The sequence below is a fragment of the Neltuma alba genome, unplaced genomic scaffold (assembly GCF_004799145.2).
Source record: "Neltuma alba isolate B1F8T4 unplaced genomic scaffold, ASM479914v2 tig00010918_pilon, whole genome shotgun sequence".
NCBI classification, from domain to species: Eukaryota; Viridiplantae; Streptophyta; class Magnoliopsida; order Fabales; family Fabaceae; genus Neltuma; species Neltuma alba.
This window is the reverse complement of record NW_021635694.1, coordinates 545178-564937: the sequence shown is the minus strand read 5'-3', so window position 1 is coordinate 564937 and position 19760 is coordinate 545178. Positions and strand designations below refer to the sequence as shown.

At 33.4% G+C, this 19760-nt stretch overlaps 1 protein-coding gene and 1 pseudogene across 1 annotated transcript; one reads left to right on the top strand and one right to left on the bottom strand.

Moving 5' to 3' along the window:
* The first annotated feature begins 766 nt into the window (after positions 1 to 766).
* LOC114759919 (uncharacterized membrane protein At3g27390-like) lies at positions 767 to 10667 on the top strand (annotated as a pseudogene).
* A 6419-nt stretch (positions 10668 to 17086) lies between these two features.
* On the bottom strand, positions 17087 to 18046 carry LOC114759918 (uncharacterized). The gene has a single exon (XM_028949150.1). It carries the CDS (start codon positions 18044 to 18046, stop codon positions 17087 to 17089), a length of 960 nt encoding a protein of 319 aa, XP_028804983.1.
* Positions 18047 to 19760: the final 1714 nt, after the last annotated feature.

Sequence of the window (19760 nt, the reverse complement as noted above, 5' to 3'; positions counted from 1 at the left end):
GACTAGACCAGCCAGTTTAACCAAAAAGTCGGTCAATTGACCTAAGGTTTAGTCTAGTTTAAACATTAAATCAGTTATAAAGTAAATAGGTATCCACCCGGTCAAATTGATAAAAATCAGGGTGAACCGATGAAAGTTGGTAATGATTTGGTTTGAATGATTATGTTGCTATTAGTTCTATTTTTCCTCATTCAGCTCCTAATATCTTAGTTACTATATATTTGAATGAATTTTAATAATTATTTTCCTATCAATAATTATTAATTTTAGTTATTGAAGGAATCATAAAGATAAACATTCTTAATGCTATTATACTTTGTTATTGTTATAATTAAACTATTCTTATATTTTCTTGTAATTTGCTGTTAGTGATTATTAATGTTATTGTATTTTGTTATTTTTAATTAAATTGTATTATTTTAATATGACCGGTTTGATCTTGAGTTATAGGAATTTTTTTGGAAGGGAGAGAAATAATTTGCCACATTCTGACTAATATAACCATGCTATTCTTCCAATATCCACAATTTTACCCAACGCACTCAAATTCCTTTTCAGCCGATTTTTTTGACAATTCTCACCTTGTTGCCTCTAATTTATCAGTATCTTAACTACTCTACAATGCTTCTTATTTTTATTTTATTTTCTTTCAGATTACATTGTGAAATTATATAGTTTGTTAGCTGTGTTTGTAACCTTCTTCCTCCTCTTCAGTCGAAAACCAGTAGTGAACAGCCCCAAAATTTCCTCGGTAAAGGGAAAACTGATGATAGGATTAATAAAAGTAAAGCAAAAGAGTTTTATTTACCAGTCAAATAATCATCGAGATGAAGAGGATGTGCGATTTTGGAAAGAGGAACCGACGGAGAATGCTGGTGTGTGCGACGAAGAAGACTGGATAATAGGAAGTAAAGGGGTGGTTGCAGTCTTGCAGACGTGGCTGGGGATGGCAGATGGTAGAGGATTAGATTCCCCCCCCCCCTCTAGGTTTGATTTGGGCTTTAGGTTCTCATATTTCACCTAAAAAAATAATTATTATTAAAATATAAAATTATGAGAATGCTACTGACAAAACAGTAGGAGTGTTCATGTGGCTTACTAGTCTATTATGCTTGCCCAAGCCTACTTAAAAAGGAGTTAGCCCAACCCCAAAGAAATAACCAAAAAAAATACTAGGCTTTTTCAGGTAGAGCCACTTGTCGACCAAGGCTAGGCATAAGAGAGAGTATGTCACCCTATCTTGATAATATACATAATTTTATTTACAGCAATATAATATGCATACATATTATTATGCCATTATAGTCTTTTGGTTGCTTTATTTTTAATGGCTTATGAATGATTGAGTATATTTATTTCTTGTTTAAGAATATACATTGTGTTATGACTTAATGTGTCGTTTTTTTATCATGGCATTTCTATGACAATATGTGAACTGCTAGTATTTTTTTTTTTGAATATTACAAGTTGGGGAATTATGGAGTATATTTGATGTTTAAAATATTATTTATTAGGTTTTGATTGGAGTTTTTTCATATAATATTATGAGCAAGACATTTGATTTCGATAGGAAAGCCTACCTTGCCCAACTCATTCTTGCCTAGCCCCAAATAACTTAGGCTTTTTACAAGCATGAGCGGGTGGTTGGCTACATTTTAATTTGTAACCTGTTTTTCTTTCGGGCTAGACATCAGGCAGGGGTAATACTCTGCTTAGTTGTGCCTATGTTCAGTCCTAAATATCATTTTTATTATTTTTATGATATTTCTCCATGAGTACATATATATGTATAGTATATTAATAAAATTATTATTTAAAATGTAACAGAGATTCTAGATAATTAATAAAATTAATAAGCATATAATACGCACAAAAATATTTTGTTACATAGAAGTAAAATATTTATTTATCAATCAAGCGAACCAAGATGAATCTAAATTCATTTCTTCTACAATTAAACGGCCCTACATGGATTAAGATGAAAGAATCAGGACCGTTGAAATTCAATCAACCATGAAAAATGGATAAATTTAGGGACATGATGTTAGTTTATACCATGGAAGATAATATAAATGTTGTTGAGGCAAAAAAAATTAGGGTATGTTTGATTTCCTATTTTCAAAACAGTTTTTTTAAATTTAAAAAACACCTTGTTCGAAAATGTTTTTTTTGGAAAAAAATCAGGACAATTTTTTGATGCTTTGTTAATTTTTATTTTATTAAATTAGAGGAAAGACAAAGAACGTTGCATTTTAATTAAGGGGATTATGTAAATATAAAAAATCAATCTTTCACCCTTCTCATCATTGTTTTAGATATCTTTTTCGAAATAATGATTCAATATATATATATATACTCCTTCGATCTTTAATATAAAACCTATTTAATTAATTTGATTAAATTAAAAAAGTTAGATAAGTTAGTTAATTATAAAAAAATATGACACGTTTTTTCTAAAACATCATAATTATCTTTCTTAATATCTTCCCCCTGACTTACTTGATTATGGTTGATAGAGTATTTATAAGGGTAATTTAGAAAAAGTTGATAAATATGAGAAATAAATCTTATATTTAGGATCAAAATTAACTTAACAATTAAGTCCTATATTAAGGACTGGAGGAGTATTTTTTAATTTTTTTAAATGTATTCTAAAACATGCTTCATATAATTGTTATAAGAACACAAAAAGGAGATAATGGAATCAAACATGTTCTTAATTATAACCGGTTGTTTTCAAATTTTTTTTTCTTTTTTCGAATTTTAGGCCCATGCCATGTGAGAATTTGAGTGTGTCAGGAAAGAAGTCTCACATTATTTAAGTTAAAGGCGTCTTAATGAGTATAAGCTAAGATGTAAACCAAAAATAATTAAAGAGATTAAAAACAAGAGAGTGGGCTTAACAATATGGGATTCTTCTTTTTGACCCCCACATTGCCGGCATGGAGGATGGAACATGCTTGAAGTAACACTTGTCCGAACAAAAAGCAAAATGCTGAAACGCAGGTTTGGCTCCAAAGGTTATCCACTCTTCTGACTTCTCTGTACCACTTCCCTCCCGTGGGACTCTCGTGCTGCGGGGGTTCAACTCAAGGGTCACAAATTAATTCATAATTCTTCACCCATGCTCCATAACGCCACGAGTCTCGATTGACCCCATCATCATTATCACGTGACCTCTTTCAATCATGCCACGTGTCTCTCACTTTTCCCTTCAGCTACTTTTCGCTCTGACTGTGGAGATCAAGTTTGAGGAAAAACAAAGACCCTTCAAATTCATCTCATAACAAATTAGTCATGGAGGCTCCCGTGGGTTTCATTGCCATATTGTGGAGCTTCATCTCTTTTCTCCCCTCTTCTTCTTGTTTTTGATCCTGGGCTTCCTCAAAGGTACATACTGCCTCTGGTCCTAATTATAAGAGCCAGTTAACTAATTTGAGGAGATTAAGGAAGTAAGTAGAGTTAGTTATTTGTCCTAAATAAGTATTGTTTTCCTAAAATATCTTTACTAATCAAGTGTATTGACTAGAACTCTTATTATTAGAAGGGTTACTTTGAAAAAATATATATAAATATGAGAGACAAAATGGATTAGGGTCTTATATTTAGGAATAAAATAAAAGTCAAATAAGATTTTATATTAAGGACCAGAGGTAGTACCTTCTTATCTTACTTTCTCTGGGATTCCTTTGTTTCTTAGCCATTTTATTGAACGAACTCGCTATATTTGCATAGGCATATGACTGAATTTATGAGAATTACAAATGCACATGGACTTCAAACTGTGAAACCACTTCGTAAACTTTGGACTCAAGTGAAAAAAAAAGAAGCCAAATCTCAGTCACTGTTAAAAAGCAGGAGGCATTGTGATTTTGACTGTAATACAAGTGGGTGGCCTAGTTCAAAGTTCAGACTAGCTACTAGCCAGCATTTCTTTCCGGTTCTGTAAATTGACTGAAATAAAATGCTTTCATTATAATATAAAATTTAGGGGATCTGGGTGCGGATTTTGTAATCAGGCTATAGTTTAGGGAGTGAAATGTGTTTCCTTCATGAATTTATGTATTTTCCAAGTTTCCCTTAATAACGAAGCAGCCTTTATTTTTGGCAGCAATAATAATATGTCCATTTGCAGTTGCCATCATTGTGATTGGCAATTCTGCTGTCATCATTGGACTTTGGATAGCGCATGTTGTTTGGACTTACTGCTGCGTGGCCCGGTTGCATGAATTTCTCTTGGAAATGGATGTTTAATTTTTTTTATTATTTATTAAAAAGATTTTTCTTAATTTTAGTTTTTTGGTAATAGATTATAGTGTTTAGGTTGCTTGAAATTAAACCTCTTGCCTTCTATCTCTCTTATATGTTTACCATTTTGTTAATTTTTCCTCTTGAATCAGAACCAAAAGGTTTGGGATGGTTTTGAAGACTCTGGTACTAATATGTTTGTCAGTTCCCTTGTTTCTTGGGCCAATAGTTGGTATTGTTGGAAGCCTTTTAGGTGGAATAGGATATGGGTTTTTCGCTCCCCTTCTAGCAACTTTTGAAGCTGTTGGAAGTGATGTCGTGGACAAATTTTACCATTGCTTAATGGTGAGTGTCAATTTATCCATAGTGAGTTTTTCCATTCTCCTTTCGTGCAAATGACACAGGAAGTATCGATTTAGACATAGGAATTATGTAGGAAGTATGGATTTAGACACCGGACATGACACTTTCTGACGTGGCTAAATTTGAAGTGTCTGTATGTAATGTAATGCATCTCATCATGTCTAATATTAGTGCCTAATATGTAGTGGACATGAATACATCTGTGTTTCAAAGATAATTATGCTTCTGAAAAGCTTTGCTTAGTGTTGACTAAAATGATTGATACTTAGTATTCATCTTTTTATATTTTGTAGTTGTACATCTTATCCTTGTTGATGATAAGACTAGTGATTGTAAACTTCAGTAATAAGTTTAATGGATGTGCAGAGGATTTTATGAAATTAAAATTTAGTTCCTCTAAGTTAATAATGAAGTTATTGGTTTATCCCTCTTTTTGGTAATTAAAATAGTAGGAAGACTATGTCTTTTCCTCTGAGGGCACCTATGGCATGCTTGGATCACAAGGGGATAAGCAGAGGCTAAACCTATACCTAAGTAGGAATTTGGGCCTCTTGAGGATTATATCCTCGTTCTTATTGAATTCAAATAATGGAATATTTTATATAAGCAAATAATGAAATTCTTTGCATATTAGTCAAGCCATACATACGGCAACTTTTGATCTTGTTGATTTGTATGGAGTGCAAGAAACTTAAATGACTGTTACTTTTGAAACCAGGATGGTTGTTGGTCCACAATTGAAAGAAGCTGCATGATAGTTCAGAACTTCATAGACTTTTGCTTCCCTTCATATTTCTCATACATGGATGAACTGAGAGGGAACCTACCTCCTGATGAAAAGCCATTAGATATGAAGTGAGTTGTTTCCTTTTCTGATTACCTGTTTAAAAATGAAGCATTAAATTTTCTGGTGGATTGTGAGACGCTAGCCCTTTTTCATTGTAGATTGACATTATTACCAAGTTGCTTGTTGGTGGTCATGATTGGGGTGCCGCTTGATATGATTTTAATCACGTCTATTACTATGTGGAAAAGCTTGTATACTGTTCAGAGGATGGAAGAGGCTACTCGAAGATCTGATTGGAAGGGAGGGACCTTTCTTGGAAGCTATGTGTGTCCCATTTGCTGGCCTTGCTATCATCCTTTGGCCTTTGGCTATTGTAGGGGTTGTATTAGCAGCCAACATACCCAGCTTATTTCTGGGCCTTTACAGGGGAGTCGTTGTACGTCAGGTCTGTCAAAGTATGATGCTATAAGTTCTATTCAATATGTTTCTCTTACTTCAAAATATGGTCCTCGTAGTTTTTAAGTTCGCAATTGAGTTTAAAGGTTTTTATACTCAGTTCCTATCACTCAACTTTCATATGTCATTCAATTTTGCTAGTTTGGCCAATTATATGCCATCTTTCTACTTTAAAAATATTCGTGATTCAACCTAGCTTGGTAAAAGTAGATGATGGAGTGAGATTAACTCATGTGAGAAGTCTTGTGTATTTAGAGAGCCAAACACATTTATAAAATTTAAGGGTATAGTGACAGAGGTTCGATGATAGGAACTAAATAAAAATTTTCAAACATATAGTTTTTTTTTTGGCGGCCAACATATAAGGACTTAATTGTAGATTTTTAAACTTTTAAGGGCTAAATTAAAAATTAAGTGAAATACTTTGGTCTTAATAAAATTGATTCATTTTTACCATTCTTAGCAAGATTTGAAAGACTTTTATGTTCTTTTCTTTTTGGATTTTTATTTATAGGAAGACTCAATGAAGATGGGATTTGCCTATATTGTCTCAGTGGTTTCCCTCTTTGATGAATATGTAAATGATTTACTGTACTTGAGATAGGGATCCTGCCTTCCCAGATGCCTTACAATTCTCCCTCTGAAGTGACAATTAATTCCTGTCGGAGGTAAAAATCACTGATTATAAGATATGATTATGACAGTTAGGCCAAAATACTGTAAAAACATAACAATGACACATACCCATGAATGGAAAAGCCTCGGATGCAATGATAGCAACGAAATGAAAAATAGGAGAGATGGCTCACGGAATTCACGATTTATCTCACAACAAACCAGAACTTTGAAGGGGAAGTTCCAGCTATTCAGACCTGTACAGGTAGTGAAATATCTATGCTGACAAGCAATATTTATTGTATTCATTTGGGTACTGATATCCATATCTTGACAAAAAACACTATTGCCCAAAGCTTAACATCCAATTCAACAATGATTCAAAGCTAAAATAGATCAGATAACCCAAAAAATTAAAAAAAAAAAAAAAGAGGTTAGATTTCATGGCAATGTGTGAATATGTATATGTGCGTGTGTGTGTATATGGCAGTAGTACTCTAGGCTCAATGTCATACGAGTATGAAAAAAAAAATAAACCGGTGTATGTATAATTACTTAAAGAGGCACTTTATGAGATTGTCTCCGGCTTAAAAATCTTTGGCAGATATGGGACTGTTTGTTCAAGTCATGTGAGATAAATGGCAGAATACTCCGTCGTGATGGTTTGATAAGTGTCAAGTACATTGAGGAATGTCTAACAGAAGGCCATTGTAAGACTTTAACCATCAAGTTACCAGCGTGGACCTTGCTTCAATGTCTGCTAACTTCAGCAAAGTCCAGTTCAGATGGATTGGTGATCTGTACTTCTCTTACCCAAATCCTCTGCTCTTTTGGAGGTTACATAAATTTTCATGCCTTTCACAGATGCATTTCTTTGCAGCTGATGATACTGAGCTGACTAGGATGAATGAACCTGGGATAAAGTTTTTCGAGTGGTTTTATGGGCCTTTACTGATCATGAAAGAGCAATTAAAGAATCTTTAAGTTCACAAAAAGAGGAGAAGTTTGCCTCAAAAGTGTTAGTTATAAGATGCAAAAATGAGATACCTGAAGAATGGGATGGCTCTGAATTCCCATCAAATGACAATGTCAGGAGAGCACAGTTGCAAGGTATAATAAGAAGGTATAGCTGTAGATACGAAATGGCACACAATTCCTAATCATACTCCCAATCCACAACTTTTACTCTTTAGGGTTTGAACCTTCAGGTTCATTTCCTCATTAAGCTTGTTAACCAAGATGCCACCCCTTAAAACTTTAGTCATATGTAGTTTGTAGACTAATGGTGATCTCAATGCATATGACAAATGAGAGTCTGATGTGGCATCTCCAAAAATGATTACAAGGCAGCTTTAATTCTGATGTTCTTCAATAACCCGTATTCTCGTTTCACATTAAATTCCACCAATCTGTTATGGATATAAGCTGTGTCTTTGTGATGAATGAGTTAGCATTTTTAATAATTTGATTATTGCTTTTCTCCTTTTTTTGCCCTATTAGGTTGCAGGGGATTGTAGTTTTCATGTCTCGCATACCAACATTTCGATGGCGATTTAGAAATCTGGTAAAGGTTTTGTATATTGAAGCACTGCAGGCTAGCGCCTTAGGTAGCCACAGTAGAGGTAACTTAATCCCCAAATATGGTGGTAACGACTCAATTCAAAGCACCCATGCAGATTTAGATGAATCTTCAGGCAATGTGAATCACAGGGCATTTCAAGATGAAAATATAGTATGACCTGCTTGAGAGCCAAACTTCCCTACTGCATATTTGTACAAGATTTTAATCATTTTCTTTCCTTATAGTTTCTTTTGTTGTCTTGGCTTTCTTGGAGATTTTGATTTTACGGCATGTAAAAGGCAGATATGTTATTGGTCATATATAAATATATACTTTGTATGTGTGTGTGTTGTTCAATGAATATCAAATGCTCAATATGATTAAGTTTGATTGTTGAACGAGGAGATACTAAACTGGATCTTTTAGTGTAATACTCCTCCGGTCCTAAATATAAAACCCCACTTTATAGTGTAATTTACATTACAAAATGGGTTTTATATGTAGGATCGGAGGAGTATATATTTTATGTGCTTTGAATTAAATAAATTAAAATATAAAACTCTTTTTTGGAGTGAGTGGAGCTTGTACGAGGATCTCCCCTCAGAATTATGCAGCTTGATGAGTAAAATAAATTATTTATTACAAATGCAAATACATAAATGTAAGGATATTAATTGCATACATATACATGCACATTACCTTTGGTACTTATTATGGAGTATTTTTTTTTATGAAATTATTGTAGAGTATTTTTTGTAACGTTCTGAGTTTTATTTTGAGTTTTGGTAGCCTTTTTTGGTTGATTTTGAGGATAGACTAATGTTTAAACTTGAATCTTGGTGTCTTGTTTGGGATCAAAGTGAGTTGAAGGAATAGGTGAACAAATCCCTCTCAGGATTTGTTCGCCGCGGTGAACTGGAGAGTATTGGGAGAATTTCCTTTCGGGAATAGGGTTTCACCGTGACGAAGTTAAGGGGGACGCCGCGACGAAAGTTGCTCAGGTGAGCGAAAGTTCCTCTCAGGAAAAATCTCTCGCCATGACGAAGTGTAAGTTGGCCGCGACGAGGTTGGTTTTCCAGGTCAGAAAAATCCCTCTCGGGGTTAGTTAGTTGCGACAAATCTATGTGTTCGCCGCAATAAAAACTTCGCGTCTTTAAATCCAGAGGAAGGGTCTGATGTGCAAAAATCAAATTTTCTGAAAGTGAAAGTTGGAGTGCTACTAGGGTTTCATGTTTTTGGTTTGGGGAAGGTGTTTCTAAGGGTCCATGAAGTTCAACTGCCCTTAATTGTCGCTTTGGGGTTACTCCAAAAATTAATCGAATTAATGCAATATAGTGCACAATCCGGGTCGTATTCACTTTGAGGAGCCGAAAACGAAATTAAATCCTAGTAAATAAATGCAAGTAACCTAAACTATAAAAAGGATTTTTGATTTGAGTTTGAAAAATTGCTAACTAAATGCCTTGAATTAAATTGAAATTAAAATACTTTTTTTTTGTTATTTTCTTTTATATAAAAGATGATTGAAATAACTGAAGATGAAAGAAATGAAAATGAGACATACAAATAACACTGATGATAATCAATCCTCTAATTCAACAATGTAGGCAATCATCACTCTAAAAGATGTGGGAGTTAAAAATAATGAATTAAGAATTATAATTAAGCTTTTAATCCAACAACCGAGCCACCTCGAGTTGCCACAAAATATTTTCCTAAAATCCCAACTTACTAACTGCAACCAGAATAGTAAAATGGGATTAAGGATGTCAAAAACCAATGCTTAATTAGAACTCTTAAATCCAAAATAACAGAATTAAAGCTAGCAAGAGACAATATGATCCAAAATTCTAAGCCACCTTAGAAAATCACAATATATTAACTCCAAAATCAATATAAATGTCATAACCACAACATCATAATTGAAATCAAAGCTATAAACAACCCAATGTCAAATACTAAACAGTAATCCAGCCACAAAAATCTCCACAGATAATCAGATTTAACAATACAAAATTTTCTAATAATCAGAATAACTATCCTAAGACTTAGGAATTGTTAAACAATTATTAGACAGGAAATTAAAGCAACTAAAACTCCCCTTGATGATCTAAGTTCCTGCCATTGTTGTTGAATTAGAGGATTAATAAAGCTAGCCACGGACTGCCATAAAAAATACTGCCTCCAATAGTCTACTATGTCCTGCCATGAAGAACAAGGAAGAAGCGGCTGTGAAAACTATAATTCGATGACTCGCTCTACCTCCCGTGGTCCTTTGTTCTATTTAGCCGAGAAGAAGAGGATTAACGCAATGGTGATGGTGGATTTCGATGAATATGGAAGATGATGATTAGAATCAGTGGAGGTGAAGAAACGGAATCTGGAGGTGATCGCCGGCGTCACACAGGTCCTCTCACGCCATCACTCCGTTCACTCCACTCTCTCTCCTCGCGTCTTGTTCAGCTTGTTCGACGTCTCCAGCTTCCGTTCCCGCGCCGTCTGTGTGTTTCGTTCTCTCCTCCTTCGGCTCGTGTCTCCGCGTGTGTGTTTCGTTTTCCGCCGCCAAGCTTCTCCGGATCAGCTCGCTCTGTTTCGTTCTATCTCCCTCGGCGTCCCGCTCCAGCTGATGAAGAATAATATTGGATATTAGGTTATTAGTGGGGTGGGGCAAAACGCAACGTTTTGCCCCTTTCTTTTTAATTATTATTTTTTTCTTTTTTTTCTTTTTCTATTTATTTGTTTTTTCATTTTTATTTCTTCCAAAAACCTGCAAGCAAAATTCAAGGATAAGGTAGCATTAATTGTCCTCAAAAATCAATTAGTCACAATTAAACCAAAATATGACAATTTTGCCCCTATAAAATAATAATTCAAAATAAAATATATTAAAATCAATTACCAATCAATTAAGGCCAAAAAGACTAATTAAGTTGACAAAAACCCATATAAAAGATATCAAAATATATAAAAATAATTAAGTTTGTTAGTCCATTGCTTCAAGTAAGTAAATCTAATCTCTAATTTACTCTTTCTCTTGGGATTTTTGAGGATTTTGTAGTGGAACCAAGGACTTTGTAGTTTCTGATGGAATTGAGGTTTTTGACCGATTGTTTTGAGTTTAAATGATTGTTATGGGTTAGTTTAAGTATTTAATCAGTGTAGTTTTCTTAGATTCGGAGATTTTGAAATTTTGAGAATTTGGGATTTGTGAAAATGGAGGTTTATGATTAAGGATGATAATGTAGTAGTTGAATTTGAGTTTTTGTGAATTAGGTTATGTTAAGGAGGGTTAAAATAAATGTTTAATCGGTTTAGAATGCTGTTAAGACTTTAATTGTTCTAATTGGATATTTGGGTGTTGAATTCCTAGAGTGAGTCTTTGAGGTTCTAAATTCAATTGATGTTTTGAAAGGGGAGCTGGAGTGATAATGGTCTCTTGTGGTTTTTGTAGTGTTATTGTGATGGTTTGGCCCTTGTGAGTTGGGTAGAGTTTTGGTTGAAGCTAGGAATTTTGAGTCCCCAAGTGTTGTGTTAACCATTTTATTAGTTTGAAACCCAATACATGGTGGTTGTATGTTTGTGTGCTTGTGTAGATCTGTTGTGAGTTTTTGTTGATGCACAAGGCATTGATGTTTTGTTATTCCTTACTCAGGCGAGAAGTAACCACTTTTCAATCCTTTGTACATGCTGTTATGGTACTATAAGTGGTTTTATGTTTTGTGCTCTGAGTGATAAATGGTGTTCTAAATGTATTTTATATATGGAAAGAGAAATTTTCTTGTGGGTTTTTGCATGATTTTAAGGGATGGGGAGTTTTGGAAGATATGTCACTTGTTGAAGTTACTTGTGAAATGCGAACTTATTCGTCGGTAAATACTTGAGCATGATTCATGTGTTGGGAAATGATGAGAGACTTGGTTGATACTACTACATGGTAAGGCTTTTATTAATGCATGATAGTTGGCTCTTTACGTCCCCCCATAGCGAGGGATAGGCCTTTGTGGCTCTTTACGTCCCCCCATAGTGAGCGATAAGCCTTTGTGGCTCTTTACGTCCCCCCATAGTGAGGGATATACCTTTGTGGCTCTTTACGTTCTCTATAGTAAGGGATAGGTTGGGTTGAGCTCTTTAAAATCCCTCAAAGTAAGGGATAGGTTGATGGGTTGTATCATTGCACTTGTATGATTTTGTTGTTATTACTTATAGTTTTATATGTAACTGCCCTCACTTGACACCTCACGAGCACTTTTTTAGTTTGTACTCTGAATTGGAAGTTGGTTACTGGGACTTTTGTCTCATCCCGTGGTTTATAATGTTTTCAGGTGAAAGTTGTAGACATGCGCCTCCAGGGAGGGACACCAAGGCTTGAGCTACTTTTAGCAGTAATGCCTTTGGCTTTTGTAGATGTATTGATAGTTGTATATTGTCACACATAGGGTCATTTTGAAAATATTTTAGTTGATATAGTGCATTTATAAGCTAGAGATGTTGACTCATATTCTGTTGGCCGAAGGCCATTTTTGTTGTTGTACAAAATTCTAAATTTATGTTCATGTGGATAGTTGGATGGGCTTTTATGTGATGCCTTATTTACCCGAGCTTGAGGCTCGGGGGCCTAATGAAATGAATTAATTGATTGATTGAATGACAGAGTGAAAGATTTTTGGTTACATGCAACTTGTTTGGGTTTCTGCCCACATTCTAATTACCAGTTTTAGAAATATTTACATGTTTTCTTTTCTACTATGGTAGCTTGTATAATAACTTTCTTTTTGTACCATAGTAGTAATTTTATGACTAGTTTATTGTGTTTTGGGGGAAAGAGTCTTACATTTTTAACAAATTCTTATATACCAAAGAATGATAGTTAAATCATTAAATTTGTCCTAAATTAATAAATTTTTTTAATTGTGTCTTTTTTAAATCATGTGATTTAATTATTTCAACTTTAAATCTCCATTAATAACAAGAATAAAATGAGAAAAAAGTAATTCATGAGGCTGTTAATGACTTAATGACTTGTATTTGGGAACAAAAATAATTTGTAGAAAATGCCTTATGATATGGATAAGGGGGAGCACTAATAAATTAGGGTGGATGTGTAAATAAGGGTGGAAATAGGCTAGGTTTCACTTTTAACCGGTTAGACCTGCATTTAAACCTATTAGCTTGAGTCTTGCTTGTGACCTGTTATAAGCTTTTTATTTAGCTTGGGCTTGATTGTAACCAAGTTTGGCATGGCCTAAAGCCTGGTAAAAAGCCTGTATTTTTTAAAAATTTCAAACATATATAAATCAATACAAAATTATAACAACTCAATTCAAATTATCTAAAACGCAAACATAAAATATGAAACCAAATAAGTGTTTCAATTTATTCTTCGTCTATCACATTGCCTCTGGTACTGAATATGGAGCTAGAGTGCACTAAATTTGCATATTTCCATGTTTATATATGAGGTTCATTTGGGAAAAGGCAAAAAAAAAAAAAAAACCAGTTATGTTGGGCAACGAAATAATGATCTTTTATAAATGGGTGATGTCATGAATAATCATACCCCCCCCCCCCCCAAAATTTGGGTCTGGAAGCATATTTGAGCGTATAATACAATTCTGGAGATTTATTCTCCTTGCGGAAGTATTTTCGATGACAGAGACTGAATTTCAAACGAAAAGAAAACACAATAGCAAGACACGTAAGGCTCCAAATGATTTTCTTCCACTGTAACTTTTTCTCATTGCAATATAATTCTTTTTTTTTTTTTTGGATTTCTCCTCCGGTATTCCAGGGAAATAGGCGTCTTTCAGCCGTGACAACGTCCCCAGACTAATCTGGATCGAAGGCTTGCAAGGAACCTTTCGGTCGGCGCCCTCTGACCCCTCAGGGTGCTGCATTCCCATAGCTCGAACTCGAGACCTGTAGTTAAGCTAGGACAGTCCCAGCCAGCTGACCTAACCCCTCGGGGTTTATAATTCTTTAATTCATTAAGCCTTTCAATATCAGCATCCTTCTTGTTAAAATTATTCTTGTCGTTGTTCTCAGGCTTTTTTTTGTTTTTGGATAATAAGAGTATTCTCCCCCGATAACAGAAACTAAATTTCTTCAAAATATTGAAAGGTCATTTGATGTTGCAACTCTCTTGTTTTAGTTCCATAAAAAACACGGTCAAACAAAGCTAAGTTCTGATCCAAAAGAATTGATTTAGAGTTTTTTTTTAAATAGGAGGGAACTTGGATGAATCAAATGGGAACAAAAAAAAAAAAAAAAGCTCAACCCTCCCATCAGGCTTAACAAGCATTTCAGAAAGTCTAGGCTTGGCTTGATAAAAGAAACAAGCCTTAAAAAAAGCCTTGGCTTGCTCTTGTTTTAAAATAGGCCAGGCCAACTAGGCTATGTTATAAGTCCTTGACAAGCCGCCTAATCTACTTCCACCCCTATGTGCAAACATAGCTATGAACTTTTATTTAAAGTAAACCCATTACCATAAGCTTTTGAAAAAATCCTAAAAAATTGACTATTGAATTTTAAAATTTCAAATCAATGTTAGTCACTATACTCGTAAAAAAAATGATTGTACTTGAAAAGTAAATGATAATACATTTTTGTAGTAATTTCTGATTTGAAATTTTGAAATTCAATAGTTTTTTTTTTTAATTTTACCAAAACTTTTTAGAGGTATAAAAGTATCCATGAACTTATAAAAATATGACAAAAATGACACATTTTTGTTAAGTTTGGCTAATGGCAGTTATTTTTTGAGGTGGGGCCCACATCAATTTCATGAAAGTACAAAAATACCCGTTACTTGAAAAAGGAAGATAAATGTGCAAAATACCGACAAATTTTTAGCCAAGGTACACCAAACACTATATGCTTTTGCGCAGATGTAAAAATACATATGACCATACAAATAAATTAACTCTTTCAATTTTAGCGGGAAAAAAACTAATAAATTTTATTATACTATTATAATACTAAGAATTTTATGGTTACATTTAATCTTTTAAATTTGCATCAAATTTTAATTTAGTTTCTTAAATTTATAATATATATTTTTTGTCTATTAATTTAATATTGTTGGTCTCCTTAATGAAAAATACTAACTTAATAAACTCAAACGCCAACAAAACATGCTTAAAATTTAATCATTTAATATAATAATTTTATATATTGAAAGATGGGTTGTTAATATTAAAATCACACATTCATTAGATTTTATTGTAAATACATAAATTAAATATTAATTTTTTAATGTTCAATTACGGAGTTATCATTTAAATCACTAAATCAACATTTTGCATTAATGAGAGCAATAGTGTTAAAATTAATATGGTACTGATAATACACTTTATAAACTTAAAGAACTAAATTACAGCTTGATGCAAATTGAATAGACCAAATGTATATATTAACCATAAAATTATTACTATTATAATACTATAATAAAATTTAATTGGTTTTTTTTGCTAAAACTAGAAGAATTAATTTACTTGTATACTTTTGTACCTATAAAAAAGCATAATATTCAGTGCACTTTGGCTTTGTGAATATTTTTGCACCTTTACTCATTTTTTATCTTTTTTAGTAAGGGGTATTTTCATACTTTCATAAAATTAATGTGAGCCCCACTGTGAAACTGTGTTGGTTTAGGTATGCTTTTACAAATTCATGGGTAGTTTTGTACCTTCCAAAAACTTATGATGATAAGTGCACTTTGCACAAAAGTTTATAGGTATTTTTACATATTTACTCATAAATTAATAAAGTAATGTATATAAACTAGTGTTTGCTTTTCTTTCTTGTTTTCACAATTTTTTAAGTATGATATTCCTTATAAGGGCTTGTTTGTTATGAAATATAACGAATAATTGTATAAATTTAATATGGTATAATATGAGTTTATGATATAAATAATATATTGCATGAATATACTCCAAAATTTTGTTTCATAATAAAGCTTTCATTTACGGCACTTTATATGCTTTAATAACCCTTAAAAGTAAAATTTTTATAATAGTTTTTACGCAATTACATTTTTTAATGAAAAGCAGTCTAAGTCATTAGGTTTTGGAAAATAAACTAAAATTATAGGGGTACTTATTGACGACTCGTTGGCAAAATTATCATCAAATTTTATATTCTTTTTGTCTCCAAACAAGATAGATTTTTTTTCTTTTGGTAAACATCGAGATGTTTTCTGTCACTTTGTTTTTTTAAAAAATATTGATTCCTTTCGCCAAAAAAAAATTTGATTCCACATTTAGATGGAAATGTGAGATTAATTGTTTAAAAAAAAAAATTTGCATATACCAATGAGATTTCAAAATTTAGTCAAAGAAGAAAGGGGTAAACTTCATTGGAAGCGTTGGGATTACCTTACTGTTTCAAAAAAAGGAGGATGGCTTAGGCTTTAGAGATTTTCATTTCAAGATCTCAATAAAGCTCTTCTTGCAAAACCTACTTGGAGGTTAATAAAGAATCCTGAAGATTTCTGGTGTAAAATTCTAGAAGGGAGGTATTTTCCTAAGGCAACTGTTTCTGGTTTTTCCTTCGTTTGTCGACAAGGAAATGGAATCATCGAGAGCTTATTTAGTTACAGTACTGAGAGGAAATAAGTGGGATCGGTTGATTATTTCTGATCATTTGTTCTTTTTCTGTGAGCCGACTGATTTGTTGGTTTTTTTGAATTTTTTTATTAGAGTTGGTATTTGATAATTTTTTTATTCTAATAAAATAGACTTTTGTCGCAAAAAGAAAATTGAGTCCTATATTCTGATTTTGTCTTTTTTTTTAAAGATGCCACCCTCAATAATTCAAAGAACAAATTAAAATAGAGAGATCCACCGAAAAAAATAATAGAGAAAAATAGACCAAATTTCTTTCACATGTCAAATATGGCAATACAATATACATACATGCTCATCTAGCTGCATAGTTGATGACAAAGAGAATATTTACAAATACATGAATCATATATGCTTTGCAAGTAAATAATCTTTGAAATTAAATTGAGCTACAAATAATCTGATTAATTTTCTTCATTTTCCTCTTTGGCTTTAATCTAATTTATAGGCACAAAGAACAAGGCAAAATCCAGAGGAGGCATTTCTAGTTGAATAATACCCAGAAGAATTACCATCATCATTATCCCAACCTTCTCTATCACTCGTCTGTGATTCTTCTGCTTCTGCAAATCCTGGCTTGAATATGAACACACCAGGCCCTCCTCCTTCTGATTGTTCTGAGCCACTAAATAACCAAGCATGAACATCCCAAAACACTTGAATTGCTTTCTCATTATTAATCATCACCGTCTCGTTCCCTCGAAACTTCCATTGAAGATTCTTCACATGTATCAACTTTACTCCTTCTATGTATATTGACATTTCTGGCTCACTTGCACCACTACTCGTCAAGCTCTCCACGATAACTTCACTTTCTTTCATCTTTGTCTTTGTCATCGCCGTCGTCGTCATCTTCTCGTCATTGAATCTCGCCCTGGTCACAAAGGTTTTCTTGGCGAACACATTTTCTTTCTTTAAAACTTGCATGGCTTCAATTTGGGCTGGTTTAGATTTTGTTCTCTTGTATGCTTTCTTCTTGTAATCCCCCACCAACAATGGCACCTCATCATCAGATACAATAGCTACATAGTAGTCGCTAGTCGGTTCGGGGCATCCGCCGGAGAATTTTGCCGATCGGAAGTCCCAATAGACTTCAATTTGGTGGCCCTCGACGTCAAATGATTTGTAGCCTTTCCTGCTCCAGAAACTCCATGGCTTCACGTCCATCTTGCAAGTGTAATGAAGTTTTCCAATTGTGCTATCAATTGTAAGATGTAATGTGTGGTTCATTAGGGTTTTGCACCATGAGAAGCTCACATTTCGCCAACACCTTCCTATGTTGGCTTGGTACATATATGTCACACTACTTTGAGCAACTTTGCTTGGGAGGGGTCCTTGATCTGATGTTCTCTTTGCAAAACTTGAATCTTGATGATGGCTTTGAGAAGCCATAATAATTGATGATCTCTATAATAATTAATAATCTCTATAATCTCGTATTGAGGTGACAGTGAGATTTTAAATCATTGAAACTTGACATCAAAATTAGTATCAAAAAGTGAGTAATTGGGTTAAAAGAAAGGGACTTCATCTTTTTTTCAGAAGATCTTGGCACGAGCCTCGTGGATGAAAAATTCATGATGGAAGAATTGAATTCCTTTCATTTGGAACTCAAGGCTAGCTTGGTAATTTCACATACAAAACAGTTTGAAAACAAAACAATTAAGAGAAAAAGCACTCGATATATATGTTTTTGAAGAAGATCTCACCTCAAGTCATCATGTGGATGAAAAAGTCACAACGCAGGAGGCTTCTTTCATGGTAGCTCTTGATCCGACCCAAATTCAAATTAGTTGATTTATATACGGAATGCCACCCGATAATTCTCATGAAACAAAAATAGGATTGTAGTTCTATTATCATTGATCTTGGCCTGTGTTGTAACTGAGACAAGGCGATTGTCTGGTTGATCATCTTTGAGAGATCAGGGAAAATATCAAGACGTAGGTCTCATCACCTTGGACTAATATGCATGAAAACTGGTATTGATCATTTTAGATACGCCCTTTGATTTAAATGGATTCCAAAGCAAGAAAATGACTTGGGAAACAAATAATTTTATGCAGGTTTGACACCAAAATGAAACTGAATTGAATGATGAATTCAGAGGAAATTTGATTGCTACGATATTTCACGTTGGTGAGAGAAAGGGAAAAAAAATGGCAAGTGCGAATATTGACAAGAAAGTTTTTGTCTTCTCTCTTTTCCCGAGAAAATTTCCAAGTAGAGGCTTGAAATGAAGATTTGTCCGAATAATTAGGAAAGAAAATGTAATGTCCTCTCAGTATCAATTAGGTTTCTCTCCGTCTCTTTCCCCCTTTTAACTTGATAATGGTTTAAATTGAACATGGATGGCATAAATTTATTTATTTGAGTTTCATATTTTGATACCTTGTTCTTTTTTTTAAATTCTAATTAAATAAAGTTGAAGTACCAAAATCTATTTTCACATTTACGCTTTTAACAAATTTTTAATTAAGTCAGAAGATAAATTAGAGATTTTTGAATCTTGTTATATGGCTACATATTGCTCTTCATTGTTTTTTTCACCAAAGGCACATCATTTCTTTCCCCAAGCATACCTCTATCAGTAACCGACTATCCCCTACTCTGTGCTAGTTAGTGTCTGGCGCAGGCAACAACTTTATTACAAAAGTTTTGCTGCAAATTGCTAAATTAAACTTAGGAATATTTAAGTCTATCTTGTGATTGAGTAATAACAAAAGTTTATTGAAGAATGCAACTTTATTGCAAAATTTCCCGTTTCATTTCTCTTCTGGCTTGAAGTCCCCCCCCCCCTCTTTTTCATGGCATTAGCTTGGCTTTTCCTACAAATTTGCCTTTTTTTCTCTCATCTTGATTTTTTCTCTCTTTATTAATTTTTTCTATACATAAGTATCTTCTTGTTAAATGCGATTTTATTCAAAACACTATTGGATATTAAATGTGAGCTCCTCTTCTAGTAAGAATTCAAACTTTGATTTGTCACATTATAAGGGACTAACCTTTTTTTGTTAGACCATTCGCCGTTAGTCACTCACCCTGATTTGTAGTTTAACAAGTTTTGGCTTAAAATTTGGTTCTTACAAGTCCAATGAGGGTCAAA